Source organism: Harpegnathos saltator, unplaced genomic scaffold (genome assembly GCF_003227715.2).
Source record: "Harpegnathos saltator strain DR-91 unplaced genomic scaffold, Hsal_v8.6 scaffold688, whole genome shotgun sequence".
Classification (NCBI taxonomy): Eukaryota; Metazoa; Arthropoda; class Insecta; order Hymenoptera; family Formicidae; genus Harpegnathos; species Harpegnathos saltator.
Window position 1 is genome coordinate 684,613 of NW_020230524.1, and position 21,594 is coordinate 706,206.

Sequence of the window (21,594 nt, forward strand, 5' to 3'; positions counted from 1 at the left end):
ACACTGACGGATGAATACGTAACTAGAAAATTAACCGCGTTATTTAAATTTCAAATAGTGCAATGGTCAAATTGACCGGAGAACAGCAGTTACGGGTTAAGTTATGTCGAGTCACATCGCTTTGCGTTAAGACAGATATCCCGGAATGTTGTTTCTCTCAATTACCCTTGTTTGAACACAAGAAAAAAGTAGTAAGTACACGCGTGATTATGTCCGATCTACTGCGTAACCATTACGTTGCTTTGGTCCTCGGTGTGAATCGTGTTTGACGTGTCGATTTTACAACCGATCGCAGCGATTATGTCATCGGTTATTTCGTGATTGTATCTCGTGCCGCATAAATTAGTGATCACGCTCGCGTCCTGATCAAAGTCGGCCGATGCCAATTCGTTGGGCAGGCTCATACGGACCTCTTCCACGATGCCGTCTTGCACGTCCAAACGTAAATTCAAACGATGCACCTTACCGTCGTGTGCGGTGACTTCGAATTTCCGAGTGACCGTGAATTTCGGTGTTTTACCGAAATTCCAGCTCCAGGAACGAAAGTCGTTGGTCAACTTATCCAATCCTGCAAATCCATCGGAATATTTTGAAGCCAATATCGTCTGATTACTTCACCGTCGGTAATACCGCGCGCTCGATACAAACAGTTTGAAATTATCTCACACTCAACCGTTATCTTCGGCGATATATGTTTCTAATAATACAATATTTATTTTTAAATAATCAGCGTCTGTTTCGAACGTACCAGGAAACCAGCCTTCGCTCGGATTGATAAATTGGAATCCCATTTGCTTCTGCAGCAACTTTTGCCCTCCATCTTGAAGAACGAGAGCGTCGGTGCGCAGATACTCATTGCCGACAGCGGTTATAAGTTTATCTATTCGAATGTTCGGGTTCACGTCAAGCAGATTCTTTATTGGAGAATGCACAGAAGTTGTCGCATTCGTGATGATGTCATCCTGAAAATGCATTCGTAATGTAACATCGATGTCGCAATACCGCTGCGGCCATCCACCGTTGCTGCGTTACGAAAGCGTTTTGCGTTCCGCGAGGAGAACAAAATATACGCTCTAGTATATCGGAGAAAACTCTACCTCTTTTCGCTCGAGAGCCAAGTTCAGATTGTCCTTATCCACACCGACCAACAGCGTGCAGTGGTGATAAGCATTCGGTCGGCCCAACTTCGCAGCTGTCCCGGATATCTGTAAACATTGCAATATAATTAATAAAATATGATCGACGAGGCAGAGGTGAAGTTGCTTCTCGCTCCGCTTTTCGCGAGTCGACGGGGAAATTTTTTTCATAGACGGTAAGCTTTATCGCACGGCGATACCGCGCGTTGATGTACGGCCTTATCGAGGCGAAATCCGATAGCCAGCCACGAAAATAAATAAATGTGCGATGCACGCCGAAGTAAACATATATAGTTTCGCAAGGAGATGCGATAACAACATCTTTCTCTCGTTCGTTACATCGCTCGTATCGCGCGCTACCATGTAAAACATAATTAGTCGTACTTTGAAGCGATTTTTGTGAAACATGAGCGTCTACTAAAAGACACTTGGCAGATAACAACAACCGAGACTCTGACGTCACGTCTATTCCGTTTGCTTTCGCCTCATCAGCAATAAGCAATAAGCGCAGCTAATACTCGATATCGGTTTAACGGTGATCGATGTGCTCATTTCGTGTTATTTTCCGAATTTCTTTCGCTTAAGCGTCAGAACGGTGAGAGAACGCAATAGCATGCGGTTTCTCGTTGAAACTCCGTCTCTCCATCGCGGAGTGCGTTCATGAAGAGAGCAAAACTTGGTGCGACGAAAGAGAGAACACAAAGCGATTATTCGCAGCTTGCGGCTGAAGGGTACCTTGTAGTCTCCTTCGACGACGATGTCATCGTGCTCGTCGATCACGCTCTTCAGCCGCCACTCTCGGAACAGTGCCCTCGTGATGATCTGCAGGTTGTACTTGCGGTTGTACCGCTCCCGCGGCGTGAAGAAGGACAGATTGAGATTGCCGTTGTCGTGGTAAACGGTACCGCCGCCGCTGTTTCGCCGCGCCAGAGCGATCCCTCTCTTCTCGGCCGCCTGGACGTTGCACTCCTTCCACGGGTTCTGGTGACGCCCGTACACCACGCAGGGGTCGTTTCTCCAGAGCAGCAGCATATGGCGATCGTTGAAGTCGTAGTTGCGGTAGAACCAGTCCTCGAGCGCCAGATTGGTGAACACATCCGCAGACTGCGATATGAATACTGATTTTCTGATCGACGGCTCGGACGGAGCGCCGTCGTCGCCGTCGTTGGTGTAGTCGGCGTAGGTCGACGCGTACCTGGAGCCGCGCTGGACCCCGTCGCGGGATACGCAGCGTCTGGCGATGAGGGTCAGTCTACCGAATAGCGACATCCTGTCGGAGAGCGAAGAAACGACCGAGGGTCTGCCGGTTACGCTTCAAGTGTCTTGCCTCTTTCTTCCCCGCCGGACTACCTATTTCTTTTCTTTTCTTTTCTTTTCTTTCCTTTTCTTTTCTTTTGATGTTAAACCGCGACGTGGACTACCGATATATGTTATCAGTCTTCGAGTCTAATGAGTGTATATATATAGCGCGAGGTGTATTTATATCTTTTTTTCTTTTCCTAATATACCTCGTGTCGCACGTATCAGCCTTGAGTTAACGGTCAATCTCTCGGTGAACAGAGAGTGGCCTCTAACAACGGGAACGCCTAAAGACGTTGGTCTGGCTGGCAGTTATGGAAATCAGGTAGTCGTGCAGGGCGATGGTCTGATGCAACCACTTCCAGGTCTGGTCCAGGGTGTTGATGCGGTACCGGATACCCAGACAATCTCGACAGTCTTTTTGCATTCCTCTGTGTGTTGACAGTTTGAACCGAGTTAAATTTACCCGCTGCCGAGGTGAGTCCGGTCTGCCTGCGACTTCCGTTACGGCTGCGTAACGCTGGACGGTGGGTGGCTGGTGTTTGTCGACTTTGATGACACGTCGATGCCGATGAAAGGCACAGAAGCGGCCGTCTCACAATGCCGTCGTCGTCGTCGTCGTCGTCGTTGTTGTCGAGCGATGCGAGCGAGGTCGGTGCGCGGGTACACGTAGAAGACGTCGTGCTCGAGTCGCCAATTCGTAATGGGTGCTCAAGCCTTCGGATTTGATATTATATTAGCGCAGCGCATCCACGTACTTGATGCTGGGAGGCGTGGTGGGGGCACAGATGGGAGGTCCTTTCGACATGTGCGGGAGGTTAGGTTAGGTTATCTGAGGTTCGGAGCGCAAAGTACAGCTGACCAGCACGTGATATTGCCGCCGATGACGCCGGCCCTCCTCGTCTACGCCTCCGTCCGCGCTCGCCGTCCATCCCCACGCGCGACCGAATTTTGCCCCAGGCGCGTAAATAGCGCGATAAGGACCCCCCGTCATCGGGAAAAAGTTCGCTGATCTGTCGTCGCGTTATCGGCAGCCTCGTTCGCGGCACGACTGGCTACGCAGATTGCGTTAATTCGCGAACACAAGCTCGCGATAAAATTAACTTTATAGCCGTGAGTGCCGGCGGGACATGGGAGTTTGGCGATTTTTTCTTTTTCTCCTCTTCGTGCGCTTCGTTATGTCATCGAAATACGAGGGTAGTCCCAGAAGTACCTGACCTAACAAAGAAAGCACAAAAAATTTGGAAAAAAATATCTTTATTTCTCTACATAATCTCCTCATAGCTCAATACACTTTTCCCAGCGATGTTCAATAGCTTCGATACCCTGTTTATAGTGGGAATCGTCGAAAGGGGATTCTCCCTTTTCAATCCATTGTTTTGACTGTTCCTTCGTCTCAGGTGTGAAGTGATGGACCCATGTTTCATCCATGGTTATGAATCGACGCAAAAACTCGGCTTTATTGCTGCGAAACTTCGCCAAACACTCGATTGAAACATCCTTACGACGCTGTTTTTGTTCCAATCGCGGCACCCATCTTGCGCACAGCTTTCTCATGTCCAAATTTTCAGTCAATATGCGATGTGCAGCACTTTTTGAAATGTCTACCATGTCTGTGCTACGTAACTCGCGCACTTTCAGTCGACGGTCATCCAATACCATTTTGTGGATTTTCTTCACCATGTCTGACGTGGTCACCTCGTTTGGTCGATCACTGCGATGTTCGTCTTGGCAGCTCTCGTACGGCCTCGTTTAAACTCTGCCACCCAATATTTTACTGTTGTAAACGAAGGAGCAGCTCCCCCAGAGTAGAATCTAGCTCCGCGCTTTCATATTGGTTGGACTGAGGCCTTTCAAATGAAAGTATCACATAACGATGACCAATTTTTTCCATGTTTGCAAATTCACTTCGAGAGCGTTCACTATTGATGGCTGCCAAACTAATACTAAACGTAGCGTCGTCAAACTTCAAACTTAGAGCCAGAGCACAGACTTCTGCATAACGCATAATACATAACGCATAAGAGAATAAACCAATTAGTTTTCTTCATTTCCCTCCTCAGGACAGAAATGAAGAACTCTGATTGGTTGATTCTCTTATGCGTTGTGTATTATGCGTTATGCAGAAGTCTCTGCTCTGGCCCTTAAGCTTTATAAGGTTGGTACTTTCTACCACAGTCATTCTTTTCAAACAACAACCGCTATCTATACGTCAGGTCAGGTACTTCTGGGACCACCCCTCGTATGTACATGAATGAAATGCGTGCGACGCTCTTCTCGCCGCTTCGCACGCACCTAACCTTCGACTAGCGCGGCTTTTGTTTTTCAGTAATATTGATCAGATCGGCATACTACACAACATTCTACACAACGTTTATTTATATCTTTCATTGTTGAAGCGACGAGACTACATTCCGCGTGTATTTTATTATTGTATGCCGAGTAAGAGAGATAACACGCAGAAGACAACTTTTCGAGTAAAACTTACAAAATGACGTGGCCATTACGCGCCATTTCGTTCTCGTGTTATTCTGTCACGAACGTTGTTTGCGCAGACTCATTCGTATTTATCACGTGTACGACTCACCGATTCATTCTGTTCTTTCATAAAGATCGCCGTGTCTGGTCGTGTTCGTCAAATGTTTAAGCGCTGAATTATTATCGAGCGAGTGCGAAAGTTTTGATGGGACTCGCGACGGAAAAAACAGACCGAGTCGATCTTATCGAAAACCAAATAATTTTATCATTTCCTCCACGTTCAAACAATCGCCATTGTTCTCCGCCGCTTCTGGTACTCGCAAGCGCTGCCGTGAAACTGGGTCAGTCGCGGCACCTTCGGAAAAGCCGTAAAAACTTTTGCACTCATTCAATACAATGACTCGCGTTAATATTCGCGAATACAACGCGTGCCGCGCGTTTTATTGATCTAATAAGCATCGAGACAGTCATTCCGCCCATTCGAGGGCGATGGCTCTACGCGAATAGACCAACGAATAGACGAAGCGATTCACAATGATACTCGCCCGTAGACATCATACGTTCATCATGTTACGAGTGAGGGATTCCCGGAGGGGTGTGTGATCGTTCAAATCGAGCGCGATCTTTGAGCCCATCGAACGAACGGCGAAGGTCGATCGATTATTCCGATATCGAATCAGCGATTTCTGGATGAGCCGACCATTTTCGCGCAGGGTTTCGTCGGCGTTTATTTCAACCTCGATCCAAACGCGAGGACTCGCACTTTGCAGCATATATATATATATATATACAGGGTGTCCCATTTTAAAGGATCCACTCAAATATCTCAGAAACACCGCGTTAAATCGAGAGATGTTTCAGACAAAAGTTGTTTGGTTTGAAGGGAGACATGAAACAACTATATCAGTTTGTTTCATGTCTGGCGCCACTTTCGAGATACTCACTGATCATCAATTTTCTTAAACGGAAACCCCAACCCCAATTTTATTATATCATCTTTTTCTACCAATTAATTTGAACAACTTTTGTCTGGAACGTTTTTTCCATTTGCCTGATATTTCTTGAGATATTTAAGGAAAACTTGGTAATTCTTTAGCTTACGATATCTCGCTAACTATTTGTCGGAAGAAAAAGTCGTACTAGACTTTTTTATTCTACTTGCTGTCAAGAATATACTATTACAATAGCGCCCTGACTGTTGTTAGTTTGATAATCTTCAAATTTTCGAAAATTGATAAGTTAACAAAAATTAGGGCACTATTGTAACAATATATTCTTGAGACTAAATAGAGTAAAAAAGTCCAATACTATTTTTTCTTCCGACAAATAGTCAGCGAGATATCGTAAGTTAAATGTTAAAAAAGTTGCCAAGTTTTCCTCAAAAAATATTAGGCAAAAATAAAATAATGTTTCAGACGAAAGTTGTTCGAAATAATTAGTAGAGAAAGATGATGCAATAAAAAATTGGGGTTTCCATTTAAGAAAATTGTGAATCGTGATCGGTGAATATCTCGACAAGTGGCATGATCTGTAAATTAACTGATACAATTGTTTTATGTCCCCCTTGAAACCATCGAACTTTTGCCTGAAACATTTCTCTCCAAGATGTCGCGTTTACAAAAGAATCTCGGCTGGTATGGGTGACACCCTATATACACACCCCGATCGCCGCGATGATTGTCGCGGTAAACAACGTGAACGTTATCGTTCGTCGCCTTCGGGGCTCGGCGTGATCCCGCGCTCTCCCGTGTTTATTCGTCGTATATTATACATGCTCATATGCATATGCGCACTTTCAATATCGTCTACGACACACTGCGTGTGTCTATATGCTGCGTCGTTCCGATTATGGAAAGTCTTGTTCACGTGTCAATTACTATCGCTTACTATGAGAGGGGGCAATTAAGGTCTGCAGATAAAATAGATAACGCTGCGCGTGTTATTCCGCCTCTCGGATCAGCGATGTCGACTCGTGCCGGATATTTATACGCGTGCGTAAACAAAAAGAAAAGGGATGATTCGAGTCCCGATGTGGAATCAAACGTCGCGCACATCCATGCACATGCCTCTTCTCCACGCTCTCTCGCGCTCTCGCGATCTCGAAGCGTCGGACACGCACGATTCGCTCGGACCCTGCTGATTTCGCGTGACATCGCGTGACGTTGCGTCGACAAGTAAAAAAAAGGAACAGATCGTTTCGATTTAGTCCGTGGTTTGATTACTTCGTCGACTTCGCGCACTTAGATCGAAGAGAGGATATATTTAGAGTTCGCGGGAGCGGGGCAGATCTCAAGAGAGCGAGCGAGAGAACGAGGAGGCTAGGAGAGATAAATGGCGAGAGATGTAAAAAATACAGACGCAATGGTCGACTTACAGAGAGTGTGGGTTCCAAAGTCCGGATAAGGTTGCAGCAAAGTCGATTGACTGGAGAGCTCGGTATTTACCAGAGGTATTCCCGTCCCGTCTGTGCCGCAAGTGGTACTCCGATGCAGAAGTGGGATCGAAACCGGAATCAATTTGATGTGTCCAGATCGTGATTCTTGTAAACTCAGTGACGGCTCAGCTCGCTCGCGGGCCCTCCGTTACGTCCGGCAAAAAGCGCTCCGCTGCTCTCGAGCGTGCGGAAGAACCAGCCGTCATAAGTAAGCCAAAGTCTCGCTGCACCTGCATCACAGTGAAGGTTGAGCAGTCGATGTTAATGAGTCGATCGCACACGTCACCGACACGAGCGTGATTTACAAAAAGATCATTAATCCGATCGTGATTTGTTGTTTTTCTCGAAGCGCGGATTTCTTTTTGCATCACATGATTGATACATGTCAAACTGTGTATCTGGATCGACAGATTCGAGGAAACGATCGTCTAAAATTAAAAATACCGATCGGCAATAACTTTCAATAATCAATGTGACTGTCGGACAAAACATGATAACGACGAAGAAATCTCCGCCACGTTTACACGCGAGCGGAATCCGCGAGCGTACAATTTCTTCTCTTAATGCGACACGATAAGGAGACCGCACGAAAACATGAAATACCATCGTGCCGTTGTGATGAATTTTTACATCGGATTTTTACACCGTGTAACGTGTTTACACTTCACATTCACGGCTCGCCCGGAGGAAGATATCTTGTCGTCGATATCGCGGCAAACGATATTAACGAGGACAGACGAATATAGAAAAGCACAGTGTTGATTATCATATAGTTATCCACGCTTCTACGCGCGATATGTATTAATATAACATATAAACAAAGAGAAAAATAAAATCTTTCTCACGACGGACAAAGTTCTGCTTTTTTCTTTCCTTTTGTCCTCTTTTCTCTTTTATATGCCTTTATTGTTTGTTTATCGCCAGTCAAGATTTTCGGGATGCGATTATAAACCGATGACGAACCAATTACCTTGTTTAATCAATTTAGTACGTGTGGACACCGTAATTAGAAAATTAAACATATTCGTGTAATAGATAATGTGTACTTGTAGCTTATTCTAGATTATAGTACAAAAATTGAAGGATTTTACTTGCAAGATAAAAGTAACAACATTTTATTATGACATCCTTAATAAATGAATATTGCATTGATCGGTGACTACTGGTAGTACCATGAATAACAGATTTTCTTATTCTCTTTGCTGTGCACAATAACGTGCGAACATAAATTATTATATACCTGTCATTTGTATACATATATACATATATACAGCTATCTGAAGAATCGATAATTATTTATTAAATTATGTTCATTAAATCACATCACTACATCCAGCAAGTAGTGTGTGCTTTAGATGTCGTTCAATTAACTATTTCTATTAATTAACTATTTTGAAGATAATAAAACTACAAGAATAACTACAATTGTCCCATTATTGTTTGATAATTATGTTGCTCTTGTCTTCGACTTGACTTCTCAGCGTGACGCATTTACAGTCAATCGCGGCGATTATATTTTCTATTATTTCATGGTCGTATCTTATGCCGCAAAAATTGCTAATCGCGCTCGCATCTTGATCGAAATCTATCGAAGCTAATCCATCAGGCAAGCTCATCTTGACTTGCTCCACGAGACCTTTCTGTACATCCACGTGCAAATTCACGTAATACACTTTATCATCGTGATTGGTAATTTCTAACGTTCGAGTGGCCGTAAATTTCGGTGTCTTACCAAAATTCCAGTCCCAGGAGCGAAACACGCCCGTCAACTCATCCAATCCTGCAATACAGATTTACTGAGACGCTTTACAATCGTTATTAGTTTATAATTTTACGCTTGATTATTGCGTTTTATCAACAGAATATCTCTTGAATGAAAGAGCTATTTTCCGTTACATACCAGTGAACAAATCTTCCGTTGGATTGATAAGCTGGAACTCCATCTGCTGTTCAGACAAGACATGTCCTTCATCTTCAAGAACGAGAGCGTTTGTACGCAAATATTCTTTACCAACGACAGTTATAAGTTTATCCATTTTGATGTTTGGATTCACGTCGTTCAAATTCTTTATTGGAGAACTTATGGAAGTCGTTGCATTCGTAAGGATATTATTCTGCAAATATATTCAATCCTCGATATATATTTCACATGCAAGTTATTGAAACCAAAATTTTCAAGTTACTATCTTCTGGCTTAAATATAATTTTACACAAACCAAAAAGCATTATTGACGCCTTCTGTACCTCTTTTCTTTCAAGAGCTAATTTCAGATTGCTCTTATCCACACCGACTAATAGCGTGCAATGATGATAAGCATTAGGTCGTCCTAATTTTGCAGCTGTTCCAGATACCTATAAAAAGTTTTGTATTACGATCGGTGAAACGATTCGTTTATAGATATTTTACGTTTAAGGATACCTTATAATTTCCGTCGACGACAATGTCGTCGCGCTCGTTGATCACGCTCTCCAAGCGCCATTCACGAAACAGTGCCCTCGTAATTATGTGTAAATTGTACTTTCGATTATATCTCCCTCGTGGTGTGAAGAAGGATAAGTTGAGATTACCATTATCGTGATAAACAGTACCGCCGCCGCTGTTCCGCCTCACTAACGTTATTCCTTTCTTTTTAGCTTTTTGGACATTGCACTCTTTCCACGGATTCTGATGACGCCCATACACTATGCAAGGATTGTTTCTCCAGAGTAGTAGCACATGGTGACTGGTGAAGTCATAATTGCGATACAGCCAGTCCTCCCATGCCAGATTGGTAAATACATCCATGGATTGCGATACAAATACTGACTTTTTGATTGGCGATTCAGAAGAAATCATCTTGTCGTCACCTTTACTCTTGATGACAGTCGACATATATTTGGTTTGTTGAATTTTACTATAGATCACTTGGCTCCTGGCCATGACAATCAATCTCTTAAATAGAGGCATTGCGTGTGAGAAAGAAGAATCGTCCGTCTATATTCCAAGTAGTCAAGTAGGCTGTTGGATTATTTGATTAACATTTCTGCAATACACGTTCTTGATATCAGTATTTATTTCATGGATAATGATGTATTTTGTACTAAGAACAAGGTTGTGATAGGAAAGAAATTGGATTATCAAGTCATATCATTTAATAAAATAGTATGACTTAATAGATACTACACTTTGAACAAATAATGTTATAAATATGCATATGTGTAATATGTTTGAGTAATATGCTATAAGAAGGATATTAGAAAAATTTGTTATTCAATATTATTTATTCTATTGCCTGCCTATCATTCATTTAATAAAGCTGTCATAATACGAGATTAGATACTTCTTCATATTTATGTTGATGCTCTTACGACACATGTATCTATTTTTAATATTTGATTGTAATTAAGATTTATCAATATTATAAACATCATATAAAATGATAATAATAATAATAATTATATAATTATTTACATTTACTTAATAATTATAAGTATTTACATTTACATAATAATTATATAAGCATTTACATTTGGGTGTAATCATATAATATAGTAAAAAAATTATATTTCTTACAAATTTTATATTTCTTACATATATTTCTTAAAAATTATATTTCTTACAAATGTTAGGAATGTTGTAGTTAAAACTGGTAAACAATATATATACAAAATATAGGATCATGCAAATTAAAATTTCGCACGCGATTTATCCTACAGTGCATGCTTATATTATTCACCGATCACTGATGATTTAACCTAAACTGTTCAAATTTCCTAACCTCAGAAAAACTTCAAACAATTAATTACTTTTGTTAATCGTTTAGCAGCCAATGGTAATTTTCAGGATTTATCTTTTGAATCAAAAAACGTCGAATGAGCATGCTTTTGTCGAGACCTGTAGAATTTGAATCATGCAAAATACATAAATATTTAACCTTAAATTAAATTAAATTTCTAATATTCATAATGGGTAATTATTTAGAAGACGGGCCTCACCTTGGATTTCGCTCAAACTCACCTATCTTGTGTATTTTGACGTGTAGAAGCCGAATCTGAAAGTTAAAATAGCCGCTCGGCTCTACTTTGCGAGAAAATGACACACGCCAGATTAGAAAATCTGTCATGCCGGTAATACAGAGACTTATGTGGTCTGTTCTTTTCAGCTGCACTGCGGAACTAGTGCAATAAGTTAGAATGAGACAATAGGTCTGTTCTTTTTCGCTGCACTGCTGCACTGATGTCATAAGTTAGAGTGAAACAAATATATATTTGTCTCACTCTAACTTATTGCATCAGTGCAGCAGTGCAGCGAGAAAGAACAGGCCTTATATTTTTTCTCACTTTAACTTATTGCACCAGTTCAGTAGTGCAGCTAAAAAGAACAGACCAATGGTCTATTCCTTTTAGTCGGAAAGTGTTAGATAGTACATGTAAACGGGGGAGGGGCAGAGCCCTTCCCCCACTCCCTTCCCATAGAAATCCTAACCAGAGAGAAGAAAAAAATAGCCTCATATTAATATGATCCAATATATTTTATAATTCTATAATGTATACTTTACTACCTATATAATATATATATATATATATATATAGATCTACAAAATGATACATTAAATAATAATAAATGAAAAACCGCAAAAATGTAAATGAGATGATGAAACATTGAGACCAAATCTATTTCAGGCCATTATGAACTAATTCCGGAGATTGCTGTTGAAGCAAAAGCAACAACATCTTAACCACTACTGTATGCAAGATTCGTTATTCCGTTCGTTAATTAACCTTCGTTAATCGTAAGTATATATATACAGGGTGCGTACGGTATTTGAGGACACTCATATATGTGAATGTAATTTCTGGAGAACAATTTTGTTTGTTTTTTTCTTGTCAGATCATCAAATCATCAATGCAGGACTATAAAATAACGCAAGAAATGAAGAGACATGCAGTTATCATCGCTATATGCGCGAAACACACCGATTTAGAAATCTCCAATTTTCTCAATTGCGCCCGATCATTCGTACATAAGGTTCGTCGTGAATTGGAAGCATCAGCTGGCGATGTAGAAACTGTTGCAAAACGCAAAAAACATGAGGAACGTTCGGACACTACTAGAAATACACAATTCGTCCAACAAGTGCAAGAGATCGTTGACGAAAGCTCTTCAAAGTCCATGAGGGCCATTGCGAGGGACCTGAATGTCTCTGAGAGCCTAATCCGTCGAGTTGTCCACGAAGACCTCCGCTATAGATCCTATGTTATGCGCAGAGGACAGTTTATGTCGGCACAAACTCGGAAACAGAGACTTATCCGAGGAAAACGTCTTTTGGACAAGCTTAAGCACCCTGAAGTTCCTAACATATTGTGGTTTTTTTCTGACGCAAAAAATTTCGACCAAGAAAAAATCAATCGGAGAAATGATAGGTGGTTATGCTCACATCCTACAGAGGTTCCCCCTATTATGCACACGAAGTTTCCAGCAACTGTCATGGTTTTAGGAGTTGTAAGCAACGAAGGACATGTTATGCCACCCCACTTCTTTCGTCAGGGGCTTCGGGTGAATGCTGCCGCTTACATCGAGGTTTTAGAAACAGTTGTGAAACCCTGGATTGATAGTATACGTGGGGACAGACCATACATATTCCAGCAAGACTCTACTCCTTCACACAAAGCCATGACGACACAAGGTTGGATGACCAAAAATTTCTATGACCACATTACCCCAAACTTATGGCCACCTAGCTCCCCAGACCTTAATCCCATGGATTATTACGTATGGGGCGTAGTTGAGCGGGAGACCAATAAACATCCTCCTAATAATATTTCATCACTGAAGGATGCTATAACAACAACAATGATAAAAATGAACAAAGAGCATTTGATTCGGGCATGCAATCGTTTCCGACCCCGGATTGAGTCCGTTATTGCCGCTAATGGGGATTTTATTGAATAATTGTATAGTCTAGGAGTTAATTAACGTCGTGTAAAAATTTCATGGAATTATAATAAATTTTGCAAAAAATATAAACAAATTAGTTTTAACGTCAATTTGTCCTCAAATACCGTACGCACCCTGTATATATAATTCAATTCAAATACAAGTGTACAAAACAATATTCATACTTATACGCAGAGTGCGGCGCTATATGAAAATATATATATATCATTTGATTTTGTCACTGGCCAAAGTCTCCAATCGTCTGATCACTTTCGCGACATCGGCGTTCCTGTTCAATTTCAGATAATCGATCTTCCGCACATTATGTATACTAGTCCAAGTGGGTAATAGCTTACACAGCAGCCGTAAATGTTCATCCATTTCATTCGGCGTTAACTTTATCCTGAAGGAGTTATCTAATCGTTGTACCACTGTCTCCATTGGTAAGACGCCCTTTTTTTCCGACATGTAAATATTGCGGAGTATTTTCGCCAGTTGCGGGAGTTTCGAGTATAATGTAGCCTCCTTGTCTGCGCTTGGTGTTTTCGTCATTCCCTCTAACGCTTTAGCCGCCTGTCTCGCGCGTACCTAGTGTTACAAGTCATGAAGAGACGTGAGATAAAAGATGTACGTTGTAATAAACATGTTAAGTGTTACTTCTCAAGATATACATTTGGTTGATCGATTTACCTTTTCGAGTAGAGATTTGGGAATACCCTTGAACGTTTTAGTGAGATATATGTCTTGATGGACATTTTGTGTAGTCGATAGGGTATCAACAATAGCACTATTAACTTTCGGAATATTATTTTCTGTAATTTGGGTCATGGAATTCTGTGTGGAAGACGCAGAGATCGATTTTGACTCGATTATTCTTGCTTCGGCCAGTTTCTGCAATGCCTTCGCTATACGAGAACCAGAGTTAAATAAAGATTTAACTTTGTCTGTAAAAAAGAAAACAAATAAGGGGATATGATAAAAAGATTGATAAATGGAATATATTCGGTATTTTATGAATGCCTCATTCCAATCAATAATTAATTGGCTTAATTGGACGCTTACATATTCTATTGATTGCTTGATCTTTTGTGAGAGAAATCTTATACCCATTCTCTATAGTTAACTTATTAATTACAGAACGAGTCGGATAAGATGAATGCATTCTGTATACAACTGTTTGAATTGTTACACTTAAGCACTGTTGCATATGAGGCACATGCCATTTACTGTAGCTGAGGAAGATGACTCCTTTGAATTTCAATAAATGTTAAAGGTATCGCCCGGTGAATGTCGCGATTAGGGATAGTAAATTTTCGTTGTAAATCACAATAAAACCTATCACTAAACTCGAACAAAATTTGTGTTTCTCGTGTGACAGACGATACAAGATTGCCCGCACGATCGCGTACGAACTATGTGTCCACAAACAGATTAAGAAGCGACTAGAACAATCGTGGTGCACGAACAAAAATCGTGCAATATATAAATTCCATACTAATACCAAACAAGCACTTTTATATCGATTGTTTCGTGTTATGTGCTGATCAATCAACAAAGTCTTCCGACATCGGAACCGAACGAAAAAAGAATTTCGCAAATATTTGAACGCATTGTTACTGAAACCTCTTGTGCAATATTTTGTCCTACTTGTCTTCGAAATTAGGACCACGTTACATCATTGTACATAACGCATGACAGGCAAATTTATATGGATGTTTTCAATTCCTGATGTAACATTCCTATGTCTTGAAATATGCCTTCAATATTATATATTTTGATACATAAAGAATTAATGAATTAAATTTTGTAGGTAATATTCTTACTCTCATTGATATTGACATTCTTACCAGGAACATCTTTAATAGTTGCCTTCTCAGCTTAGAGCAGCTTTCTTGATATCTTTATGTTTTTTCTTCAAGCCTAATACACCAGTGCCTTATCTTCTCCTTCTCTTTTTATATAATTACCAGAATCTCCAAGGTCCAAAATTAAAAATTTCTTATGCTCCTCTTTAACTTTCTCTATGACAAAAATATTAAAAATAATATTCAAATACACAAAATCCATGGTAGTTTCAAAGAAATTTAGTGTAACAATCTCTCTTCTGGACAGTATCTAGCAAAATGTTATAAAAAATGTTATAAAATTTCCCTCTCCTCTCTGGTAATATAGTAAGTCCCATGCTATTATTGGATGCAGATTTCAACAAAATTTTAATAAACAAATATATTGTAACATAAGGACTCTATACAGAAACATTATTATTTCTACAAATCTGAATGTTTCAGCTGAGAATCTATAATTAAGGCAATATTAATGATGTCTTGGTTTCACCAATTACCTGATATTTTTGATAAGCTGATTGCTTAATGGATTTAGTGATATTTCCTTTGAGGGTTTATTATTTCTGAAATGTCTATTGGTTGAAATAGATAAGATCTTGGTTGGAAATCTGATCATTTTTTGTGTGCTGTCAAATGAGAAAGAAATATACTTATAGATCGTAAATTTCAACTCATTAAACTCCATAAAATAATAATACGGTCACAAGAATTTATCTCACAGGAATCTCAAGTTCTATTTTTCAAACTTCTGCATTTGAGACTTATTGAAGTCATCCTACTTTTGTATCTTTTCCAATTGCTGATCATAGCTCTTAAGTCTTGCTATGGAAGCTTTCAGCTCCAGCAATCTAGAAGATTTGTTGATCCTGTCCTTGATGTCATTTAAGCTTAAGTTCTCAGTAGTTGGTCTCTTCATTGTCGAGATCTTTGAAGTTTCTAACTCATAAGACGATGAATCTTTTACCTTCTCTTCCTTAATTGTATCATACTTTGGAGCATCATCAAAGGAATTTTTCTTAGGAGACATCAGCTTCTTCGTATTGAAATACGTTATTACGAGAGCTGCGATGTTTTTTCATATATCAATATATAAAAGTATGTAAATAAGATGTACAAGATGTAAATAAGGTTACAACCAACCGTTATAACCTGCGTTTTTACTGTTACTTGTCAAATGGTCGACGCACTTGTGGTCTGTTCTTTATAGCTGCACTGCTGAACTAGTGCAATAAGTTAGAATGAGAAAAAATATAGTTGTCTCATTTTAACTTGTTGTACTAGTTCAACAGTGCAGCTATAAAGAACAGACTCTTGGTCTGTTCTTTGTAGCTGCACCGCTGAACTGGTGGAATAAGCACTAGAGTGAGAAAACCTATATTTGTCTTACTTTAACTTATTGCACCAGTTCAACAGTGCAGCTACAAAAAACAGGGTATCAATGGTTGCGTTCAGAAAACAAAGCGCTCACTGAGCACTTAGTAACTATTGGTCTTTACTGTTAGATCCTTACATTCAGACCAATAACGTTGACGAATTACTCAACCGTTGTGTAACCGTTGTGTTTTCTGAACACAGCCAATGGCCGCGTTCAGTAGACTCAACAGTTGGACAACATTACTAGATTTTCCACTGAATCTCGCTCCTGATTGGTAAATACTTCTGGGTCTGTGAAGAATCTAAAAGAATGCTTCAATCACAGACAATAATCACTAAGCGCTCTCTGATCACTTTGTTCTACTGAACGCGGCCAATGGGTATATTCCATTGGTCTGTTCTTTTCAGCCGCACTGCGGAACTAGTACAATAAGTTAGAATGAGACAACTATATTTTTTCTCACTTTAACTTATTACACCAGTTCAGTAGTGCAGCTAAAAAGAACAGACCAAGTACTACAACCGCTCACTGAGCGCTAAGTGAGCTCTTGCGTCTGATTGGTGTATATTTTTAAATCTAAAGGTATATACCAATCAAATGCAAGAGCTCACTTAGTGCTCAGTGAGCGGTTGTAGTACTGAATGCACCCAATCACGTAACTTTTCCTCTAGAGTGAAAAGTGAAAAGTGAAAAATTAGTGGTGGTCCACAAATATTCATATTCATTAATATTTTATAAACTTTAATATATTTTTTAATACTATTTACAATAACATGTGTAACATTTTATTTAAATTTATTATTTGCTGCAGTTTACTTACCGATATAAAAGAATAAATTGACTCTCCAATATTTCAAAAGGATTAGATATATCGCGTAAAATTCTTCTTTGTATCCTTAAATTTCTTCTTTCTTCTTCTTCGTTTGCAACTTGAAATAGTCATCATGCTACAGCCATAATAAATACTAATAAATGCTAATAAATACTAATGAAAATATTAATATAATGCAATTCGTGCGAAGATAGGGAAATTAATGCGCGAGCGATCGATTGATTTTCAACGCAGTAGTAATAATATTATATTCGTCATGTATTCGTCATTGCACTAGATTTTCACTTTTCCGCTAACAAGTTTAATGACGAAAAATTTAGTGAAAAGTTGGTGAAAAGTTTACGTTTCCATGTTTCCCCTAGTTGTATGGATTATAGCTAAACAACATAAAATTACAAAAAGATGTTTTAAGAACATCCAAATGACGTTCTATCTTTTTTTAAATGTGTTTTAGACACACACATGATATTTTGGAGTATTTTGTGTTATCTGGGCGACTTCACGAGAAAATTTTCACTTTTCACTCTAGGGGAAAAGTTACATGATCGATACCCAGACCAATTTTATTTACATTACTTTTCCCGCGCGTTTATGATATTGTTACTATGGGTGCGTTCGCTTTGGACGCTTACACGCTTTAAGCGCTTAAGCATTGCTCATATCGTTCGCTTGGCGCTATAAGAGTGCGTTCGGGGAACGCGCTACCAACGCTACTGCATTGTGCCATCTTTATATTTAAAATATAATAAGGACAGATTGACGCGGTACTGCTAAATAGTGCTAATCCTGAGCTCCCCGAACGCACCCTAAGGACAAGAGCACAGGCTTTTGCATAACACATAATAACACATAAGAGAATAAACCAATTAGTTTTCTTCATTTCCCTCCTCAGGACAGAAATGAAGAACTCTGACTGGTTGATTCTCTTATGCATTGTGTATTAAGCGTTATGCAGAAGTCTGTGCTCTGGCCCTAAGCGCTCACAAACTGTACGCTGACGTCATGTGTGATGTCATGATTCGCTCTTACAATGGCCACGTTCAGTAGAACAAAGTGATCAGAGAGCACTTAGTGATTATTGTCTGTGATTGGAGCATTCTTTTAGATTCTTCATAGACCCAGAAGTATTTACCAATCAGGAGCGAGATTCAGTGGAAAATCTAGTAATGTTGTCCAACTGTTGAGTCTGCTGAATGCAGCCATTCGTTTCTTCTATCGAGGTAAGGCAGTAAAAGCGTGAGCGCTAATGAGCGCTTATTTTCCAAAGGGAACACAAGCGCATTATTTAACCAATTTAAGCAATCTAACCTTCAATTCAAGGGTCTGTTCTTATAGCTGTACTGCTGAACTAGTGTGATAAGTTAAAATGAGACAATTATATTTTTTCTCACTCTAACATATTACAATAAAGAACAGATCCCAAATTGGAATGTCAAAATGGCTTTCAACGAAACTGAAGGTCATTCTACAATACGTGTCGTAAGTTGTAAGCCGTAAGAATTGACCAATTATAGCCGATTATTTTTGAAATAATCGACTGTGATTCGCCAGTTCTTACGGCTTACAACTTACGACACGTATTGTAGAATGATCTTAAAGCCAGCGGCACACGGTGCTTGTTTTCGTGCTGAATTGCTTGCTGGATGAAAATACTGCGTTCTGATTGGTACATTTCCGAAGATGGATGGAAATGCACTAATCCAGCAAACAATCCAGCACGAAAATAAGCACCGTGTGCCGCTGGCTTAATTTAGCCAGAGGCCCTAAGGGCCAGAGCACAAACTTCTACATGACGCATAATACACAACGCGTAATGGCCCATCTACAATAGCTGCAAGAATAAGTTGTAAGCGTAAACAGTAAGAAATGGACCAACCATAATCGATTATTCTTATAATAATCGATTGTGGTTGGTCTATTTCTTACTGCTTATGCTTAGAACCTTATTCTTGCAGCCATTGTAGATGGGCCTTAAGAGAATCAACAAATCAGAGTTCTTCATTTCTGTCCTGAGGAGGGAAATGAAGAAAACTAATTGGTTTATTCTCTTATGCATTATGTATTATGTGTTATGCAAAAGCTTGTGCTCTTGCCCATAAGCTTTTTGTCCCACTAGACGATGCAAAACGTTTGGAAACAGGTAAGTGTATTAAGCCAGCGGCACACGGTGCTTGTTTTCGTGCTGGATTGCTTGCTGGATAAAAATACTGTGATGTAATTGGTCACAGATATTTATACTATACCTACTATAGATACCTAACTTCTAAAAAGAGCTATGCCGAGTGTATTTTCCGGTTCGGCCATGAAGACCGCCAAGACATGGCGGCGGTGTGTGTTTGTAGCGTATTCGTGAGTACCCGATGCGTATATAGTAATACGTATGTGATACTTGATGTGTTCATATCTACTGCTATTAATATTAATGAAACTGCAAATCTACAAATGAGATAATGCCAAGTACATGTTGCATTGTCAATTGCAATAATACAAATTAAAAAGGATATCACTTATTTAAGTCATAAGATCACTTATCACTTATTTACCTAACCAAATGTGTTGCAATTCAAAGCTGCTATGAAAAGTTTACTGGTAAAAAATTTGATTTCAGCATCAGATAAGTTAATTGTGTCAGTTTTGATACAGAAAACAATGCACAATTCAAATTAAAATGGGCGAAGAAAAAGTATGTTCAAAATTGGCACGATAACATTGATAGATTGACAGATTATGAGATGTATGATGATTTATATGATGAAAATGAAGATATAGACCTAGATCATAATGCCACTGTGAGTGAAAATAGTTCCCTTAAAGACAACATTTTATATTATATGGCGGGTTTCATAATCAAAGCAATTATTCGTACATTAATGTGTAAAGGCTGCATTGCCAACACCATCGGTGAAGTCAGCGATAAGCAACATAACATTTCGTCATACACTATGTTAATAGATATAAAAGATAAAGGAGATTTAGTATACGCATAAAATGATGTATACAAAATTGTCCGTGCAACCGAAAAAGAATGTTGTCAGTTATTAAGAAAAATAAGCTACCAAAAGATGCATATGCTAAAATAATTTGCCGAGTTACACGCATATATGCATTAGACACGAATTTATTTCCTACTCATCCTGAGTGTTATGAAGGATTTGAGATAGGTAGAGATAGGCCATACCGTTTGAATTAATAAATATTATTTGTCATAAATACTTAACACTTAGAATGTATTCACTTACAAAAACAATGAAAGATAAAAATCCTGCAAGTAATAAACACAAATTTACAAAATTAATATTATTTAATAAAACAAGTTGTATTTTATTCTTTATATGTATGTAAGAAATATTAATATAAATACTTTGACATATTTTGAACTACCAGGTATATAAATATGAAACCGGAATTTTTGTATAGAAAATACACTTTTATTGTATGAAAATGATAAAAAATATTTTATTCGAAGTATTGCCCATCGCTAGCTATACATTTTTCCCACCTGTCTGACAATGTGTGGATGCCACGCCAAAAAAACTGTTGCTCTTTTGAGGCAAACCAGTCATCGAGCCATTTTCGTACATTTTCGTAAGAAGTAAAGCGCTGCTCAACAAGTGCGTGTTCCATCGATGCAAATAAGTAGTAATCGGACGGAGCCAAGTCTGGTGAGTAAGCCGCATGCGAAAGTATTTCCCAACTAAACGCCTCAATCGTTTCCTTGACCAGTTTTGCTGTGCGTGATGGTGCATTATCATGAAGCAAAATCACTTTGTGTTGCCTTTTTTGATATTCTGGTCGTTTTTCACGCAAAGCTTGATTCAAATCGATCATTTGTTGTTGGTAGCGTTCAGTATTAACGGTTTCGCCAGGTTTTAGCAGCTCATAATAAATTACACCCTTCTGATCCCACCAAACACAGAGCATTGTCTTCCGTCCATAGTGATTTGGCCTTATAGTCGATGTCGATGGTTCGCCTGAAGTTACCCATGATCTTTTACGCTTAGGATTCTCAAAATATATCCACTTTTCATTGCCAGTCACAATTCGATGGAGAAATGACTTTCTTTTGTACCTGGCGAGCAGCATTTCGCAAGTGGTTTTTCGGTTTTCCTGCTGTCTTTCATTCAGTTTATGTGGAACCCATTTTCCCATCTTCTGGATCTTTCCCATGGCTTTCAAACGTATGGAGACAGCTTCTCGTGTCACATTTAATTGATCCGCGAGTTGTTGTTGCGTTTGAGCGTCATCCTCATCCAACAATGCTTGCAATTCGCTGTCTTCA

General features: G+C 39.5%; 4 protein-coding genes across 13 annotated transcripts; 1 reads left to right on the forward strand and 3 right to left on the reverse strand.

Annotated features, from left to right (window-relative positions):
• Window positions 1–212: 212 nt before the first annotated feature.
• Window positions 213–2,707, reverse strand: Lipt1 (Lipoyltransferase 1). The gene is made up of 4 exons (XM_011153139.3): window positions 1,872–2,707; window positions 1,098–1,205; window positions 749–962; window positions 213–568 (listed from the first exon to the last, which is right to left on the reverse strand). Exons 1-4 carry the CDS (start codon window positions 2,403–2,405, stop codon window positions 219–221), a joined length of 1,206 nt encoding a protein of 401 aa, XP_011151441.1. The 5' UTR covers window positions 2,406–2,707; the 3' UTR covers window positions 213–218.
• Window positions 2,708–2,916: 209 nt separating this feature from the next.
• Window positions 2,917–11,407, reverse strand: LOC105190393 (lipoyltransferase 1, mitochondrial). 7 transcript variants are annotated; one of them, XR_003113916.1, is made up of 7 exons: window positions 11,345–11,407; window positions 9,767–10,370; window positions 9,592–9,699; window positions 9,248–9,461; window positions 9,080–9,127; window positions 7,288–7,577; window positions 2,917–3,152 (listed from the first exon to the last, which is right to left on the reverse strand). XR_003113916.1 is itself a non-coding variant. In XM_025305279.1 (6 exons), the coding sequence occupies exons 2-6, from the start codon at window positions 10,292–10,294 to the stop codon at window positions 8,781–8,783; spliced, it is 1,113 nt and encodes a 370-aa protein (XP_025161064.1). In that variant the 5' UTR covers window positions 10,295–10,370; window positions 11,345–11,407; the 3' UTR covers window positions 7,969–8,780. The 7 variants fall into 7 exon arrangements, 5 of the variants coding, with proteins under 5 accessions (XP_011151436.1, XP_025161064.1, XP_011151438.1 ...); XR_003113917.1 differs by lacking the exon at window positions 2,917–3,152 and adding an exon at window positions 4,259–4,285; XM_025305279.1 differs by lacking the exons at window positions 2,917–3,152; window positions 7,288–7,577 and having other exon boundaries at window positions 7,969–9,127; window positions 9,767–10,070; window positions 10,155–10,370.
• Window positions 11,408–11,927: 520 nt separating this feature from the next.
• Window positions 11,928–13,635, forward strand: LOC112589993 (uncharacterized). 2 transcript variants are annotated; one of them, XM_025305281.1, is made up of 3 exons: window positions 11,928–12,119; window positions 12,218–12,750; window positions 12,825–12,997. In XM_025305281.1, exons 2-3 carry the CDS (start codon window positions 12,233–12,235, stop codon window positions 12,937–12,939), a joined length of 633 nt encoding a protein of 210 aa, XP_025161066.1. In that variant the 5' UTR covers window positions 11,928–12,119; window positions 12,218–12,232; the 3' UTR covers window positions 12,940–12,997. The 2 variants fall into 2 exon arrangements, 1 of the variants encoding a protein (XP_025161066.1); XR_003113918.1 differs by lacking the exons at window positions 12,218–12,750; window positions 12,825–12,997 and adding an exon at window positions 13,568–13,635 and having other exon boundaries at window positions 12,058–12,119.
• On the reverse strand, window positions 12,928–16,002 carry LOC105190392 (DNA replication factor Cdt1). 3 transcript variants are annotated; one of them, XM_011153131.2, is made up of 5 exons: window positions 15,828–16,002; window positions 15,606–15,734; window positions 15,112–15,285; window positions 13,955–14,208; window positions 12,928–13,852 (listed from the first exon to the last, which is right to left on the reverse strand). In XM_011153131.2, the coding sequence occupies exons 4-5, from the start codon at window positions 14,090–14,092 to the stop codon at window positions 13,490–13,492; spliced, it is 501 nt and encodes a 166-aa protein (XP_011151433.2). In that variant the 5' UTR covers window positions 14,093–14,208; window positions 15,112–15,285; window positions 15,606–15,734; window positions 15,828–16,002; the 3' UTR covers window positions 12,928–13,489. The 3 variants fall into 3 exon arrangements, with proteins under 3 accessions (XP_011151433.2, XP_025161065.1, XP_011151432.2); XM_025305280.1 differs by lacking the exon at window positions 15,112–15,285; XM_011153130.3 differs by lacking the exons at window positions 15,112–15,285; window positions 15,606–15,734; window positions 15,828–16,002 and adding an exon at window positions 14,327–14,755.
• Between the last annotated feature and the right edge of the window lie 5,592 nt (window positions 16,003–21,594).